Source organism: Penaeus monodon, chromosome 10 (assembly GCF_015228065.2).
Source record: "Penaeus monodon isolate SGIC_2016 chromosome 10, NSTDA_Pmon_1, whole genome shotgun sequence".
NCBI lineage: Eukaryota > Metazoa > Arthropoda > Malacostraca > Decapoda > Penaeidae > Penaeus > Penaeus monodon.
This window is the reverse complement of record NC_051395.1, coordinates 17,022,211-17,027,210: the sequence shown is the minus strand read 5'-3', so window position 1 is coordinate 17,027,210 and position 5,000 is coordinate 17,022,211. Positions and strand designations below refer to the sequence as shown.

Sequence of the window (5,000 nt, the reverse complement as noted above, 5' to 3'; positions counted from 1 at the left end):
ATATATGCATATATATAATATATGCAATATATATATAGCATGAATAATATATAGTATTATATATGCAATATATATATAATATATATATATATATTATATATAGCATATAATATAATATATTATATATATATAGATATATATATTATTATATATATATATATATATATATATGATATATATAATATATATATACATACATACATACATACATACACACACACACAATGTGTATATGTATATATATGTATATGCATGTACATATGTATATGTATATGTTTATGTATATGTGCATGTTTATGTATATGTGCATGTTTATGTATATGTTTATGTTTATGTTTATGTGTATGTATGCATATGCATATGCATATGTATAAGCATATTTATATGTATAAGTGTGTGTGTGTGTGTGTGTGTGTGTGTGTGTGTGTGTGTGTGTGTGTGTGTGTGTGTGTGTGTATGTATATGTATATGTATATGTATATGTATGTATATGTATATGTATATGTATATGTATATGTATGTATATATGTATATGTATATATGTATATATATGTATATATATATACATATAATATATACAAAAAAAGACGGCAATGGCGACGCATTCTCCCTATCGACGCGTCCCATTATGCGGAGTCACTCTCTCTTGCCGAGGAATGCGGGGCATGGCGGCCCTCAGGTGTGCCACTGCCGCGACTCACCTGCCCGCGCTCACTCCTGGAAGGCCTGTTCATGTTACGCCTGCCTGCTTGCTTCCTGCCCCTCCTCCGCCCTCGCGCACTCCTCGCGCCCTCGGCGGACACTACAGCCCAGCAGCAAATGCGTACATTTTGGCTACGGGTGGACAATGTGTCACATGTACATACGATCTAGTTTGTCTACCCCCCCCCCCCCCGACCATTTAGTCCTCTCGTCCTCTGCTATTCATCCAGACCGACCGACGCAGGTCCTTTTTCTTGGCTTCATTAGGAAGCGACGCGGCCGCTCGCACCCATTCACTTCCTACCGATCCACTCCTCCGGTTCTCTTCTCCATCACCCTATCCCTCCTATGCGTCCCTGCCTTCTGTCCTTCCTCCATTTCTAATACGGCAGTTTCTTTCCATCCTCCCCCGCCCCTCCGACCATTACCCTTCTCTCTCCTCCAGATCCCCTGTATTCACTTCCATTTTCTCATTTCGTTCCCCCGCATTCCTCTCCAGCCCCGCCCTCCCGCCTCCTTCCCGGAGCCCCCGCATATAAACACGGCACAAAACCTGCATCCACAACGCGCTCCTCCACACAAAGGGAACACAAACATCTAACGAGACTCGCGCGGCCTTCCACACCTCTCCGCCCCGCACTCCCTTCCTCCCTTAACGCTTCCCCTCGTCTTTCCCCTCGCCCGCAGCCTCTTCTGCCTCCACCTCTTGCCCTCCTCTCGCGCCCAGGTCCATCGTCTCCCATGTGACTCCTTCACATCTTCCCCTCCACTACAACCTTTTCACATCTTCCCTCCTTATCCCTTTCCCCTTCACTTCTCTCCAGCCCCCCCCCCCCTCATCCTTTCACATCTCCCTCCTCTCTCCCTTCCCCCCTCTCCCCTATGACCTCTTCACATCTTCCTCCACTACTATCCCTTCACGTCTACCCTTCCCATTCCCTACTTCACCGCCAAGCCTCTCCTCCCCTATTACATTTTAGCAGTTCTACTCCTCAATTTCTCTTTCCCTCCCCTATTGCCTCCTCGTGTCTCCCCATTCCCTTTCCTCTTCTCTATAACCCCGTCACCCACCCCAGTCCTATTCCGTCATCTCCTCTCTCTTATTACATCCTCGCATCTCCCCTCCCCTATTACATCCTCGCATCTCCCCTCCCCTATTTCATCCTCACATTTTCCCTCTCAAATTTCATCCTCGCATCTCCCCTCCCCTATTCCACCTTTACATCTCCTCTTCCCTATTTCATTCTCGCATCTCCCTTTCCCTATTTCATCCTCGCATCTCCCCTCCCCTTTTTTATCCTTGCATCTCCCCTCCCCTATTTTATCCTCGCATCTCTCCTCTCCTATTCCATCCTCACATCTCCCTTCCTCTATTTTATCCTTGCATCTCCCCTCCCCTATTTCATCCTCGCATCCCCCCCCACCTATTACACCTTCACACCTCACCTTAGCATCCCTTCTCTTATTACCCCTTGAAGTCTTCACTCCGTATCCTATCTCCCCTCTCCCCTTCGTATCTCCCTCTTCATCCTCTCCCCCTTTCTCTATTAGCCCTTCACGTCTCGCTTCCCCACCCATTCTCCCTCCATCACCCGCGCATTCTATCCCCCCCCCCTTCACGGTCCACCCCAACCCCTTTCATACCCTCGCGCACCCGGGGCTCCTCGGCCTGCCCTGCCTTGTAAGTGAGAGCTCGTGCAGCCGCGCCGAGGGCACTGCATCGCCCTACCCGTTCCTCCTCCTCCTCGGGATGAGACGCTTTCCAGGCGCTCCCCCGCTGCTGCTCCCTCCGGCCGTTCCCTCACCACTCCCTTGGACTGACCGTCTTCCCTCACTCCATTCCCTGCATCCCCTCGGTGAGGCCGGCCCACACTGGCCTCTGTCCCTCACCTGGTGTTAGAGTAGAACGCAACAGCAGTAGTTGGGTTCTTTTTTGCCAGGGTTGAAGTTCATCTCCCGGACGATCTCTGCGAAGACCTCGTTGACGTTACACCTGTTCTTGGCGGAGGCCTCGATGAAGGGGCAGCCCCACATGTGCGCCAGGGCCATGCCATCGGCCGTGATCACTTCGCGCTGGTGCTCCAGGTCCACCTGCAACGAGAACGGGCCAATTGCATCATCTGCAAAAACTGTGCTGTCGCTCAGGGAAGCAGCATTACATTAATTAATATATTCTTAAAGTAACATGGCATTTATACCCCCTTCCTAAGACAGTTCCGTTACTAAGATTTATTTAATACTGTTGTGTTCTAGCCCTATCGCACTGCGACCTTCAAGATATTCAACACACTCACTAGCACCGGATTCTGAACTCAGAAAACAAACTGCAATAAACCTACAATAAACCTATAACCTAGTGAAACTGCTGGGCACCGAATGGCAGTGCGAGGCGTGGGTTTGCAAGGCCTCGTGATAGTCATGACGCACCCCCCCTCACTCGCACCTCCCGGCCGTCGGGACAAAAGGCGGGCCGCGAATGAGGCTCGCGGGGAGAATCCCCGGGAACTGGTAACACACAAAAAAAAATATCATGCGATAACGCCACGAGAAGAGAAAGGGGGAGAGGTAACAGGAAAAAAGAAGGAATGAGAAACGGGGAACGAAAGGGAATGGAAAAGAATGGAGGGCTATGAGTAAGGGATGTCCTTACTGTGATAACGGTAGCGCCATCAGCAAGGGTAGTGGAGGAAAGTGGGGAATGGGGGGGGGGGACCTCAAGGCTCCCTCCACGTAGTGGGTGATATGAAAAGTCATCTCCACTCAGCCTCTCTTCCTGTGGCCTGAGGCATCAGTCTTCCAGTCTCACAGCAACCTATCACTCCCAATCCTCAATCTCGGCATTCTGGCCACATGGCCCACGATCTCCCGCCTCTTACCAAGTGTGAACTCCTCGCATTACGATGTTGAGCCTATTGGTGGCTCGGCGTGATTAGAGAGAACGTCGTTTGGGTTAGTTTACGGGACAATGCACTGCAACATCCGCTGACATCATCACCTTCAAGGAATTTCAATGACAGCCTTGCCATGAGGAGCTACTAACATTTCCGGAGCCGCGACCAAGGCTCCGGCCACCACAGCTCGGCTCGGTCGCATGGCGCTGGTGGCCATGGGGGAGTGCGCACGGGAGGGAGTGTGTTAGGGAGGGAACGAACTAATGCGTGCATATGGGTATGGGATGAGAGAGAGAGAGAGAGGAGAGAGAGAGAGAGAGAGAGAGAGAGAGAGAGAGAGAAGAGAGAGAGAGAGAGAGAGAGAGAGAGAGAGAGAGAGAGAGAGAGAGAAGAGGAGACAGAGAGAGGAGGAGAGAGAGAGAGAGAGAGGAGGGAGGAGAGGGAGGGGAGGAGAGAGGAGGGAGAGGAGAGAGAGAGAGGAGGAGAAGAGGAGAGGAGAGAAGAAGTAGAGAGAGAGAGAGAGGGAGAGGAGGAGAGAGAGGAGAGAGGAGAGAGAGAGGAGAGGAGAGGAGGAGAGAGAGAGAGAGAGTTAAGGGAAAGGGTGGAGAGGAGAGAAGAGAGAGAGAGAGAGAGAGGAGAAGAGGGAGAGAGAGAGAGAGGGAGGAGGAGAGGGGAGAGAGGAGGAGAGAGGAGAGAGAGAGGGAGAGAGGGAGAGGAGAGAGAGGAGGAGGGGAGAGAGATGAGTGGGGGGGAGAGGAGAGAGGGAGGGAGGGAGGAGAGAGAGAGAGAGAGAGAAGAAGAGAGAAGAGTTAGGAAGGAGAGGGAGGAGGAGGGAGGGAGAGAAAAAGTATATTGGTAGTGCACGATACAATGATATTCTTATGAAGGAAGTCTGTAATTGAGCATGTATGAAGTACCATTTACAGGATGATATTCTTATATAGGAGGCTAACTAGTATATTAGCATTTTTATAACCTGCTTTGCTTTTCTAAAAAATAGGTGCAGGGTATTTCTAGATATTATATTTTCAATGCTCCCTGGCTGTCAGTAAAGGCAGCTAGGTGTCGCTACTGCCTAGTTTTTAATGGCATAGTATATGGCTACTGACTCGGCAACAGCTGTGCTTGCCCACTTGAGAATTGGCAGACTTTCTTTAAGACCAATGTCAGGAATTAGTACACCAATTCTTGCTGCTCCAAGTGAATCAGTGGAGGCGTCACATATGTAGAATTCAGGTAGGGGATGCCATGAGGAGAATGGAAAATTCTATCGATATTATTTCATGAAATGAACTTTAGTTTTGTTACCGAGGTATTTGATTTCGGGCCTGTTCCTTTGTCAATATGGACATAAACATGAGTTCTATGATATGGTGCTTCTGTCAATAGCCTCCTACTGAATTTGAA

General features: G+C 49.3%; 1 protein-coding gene across 1 annotated transcript in view; it reads right to left on the bottom strand.

Annotated features, from left to right (window-relative positions):
- LOC119577890 (ras-related protein Rap-2c-like) overlaps positions 1–5,000 on the bottom strand; it is a 101,061-nt gene that overhangs the window by 47,599 nt on the left and 48,462 nt on the right. The window contains exon 3 of the mRNA XM_037925542.1: positions 2,593–2,793. Within this exon, the coding sequence (XP_037781470.1) occupies positions 2,599–2,793 (195 nt within the window). The 3' untranslated portion in view covers positions 2,593–2,598. The remainder of the gene's footprint in view (positions 1–2,592; positions 2,794–5,000) is intronic.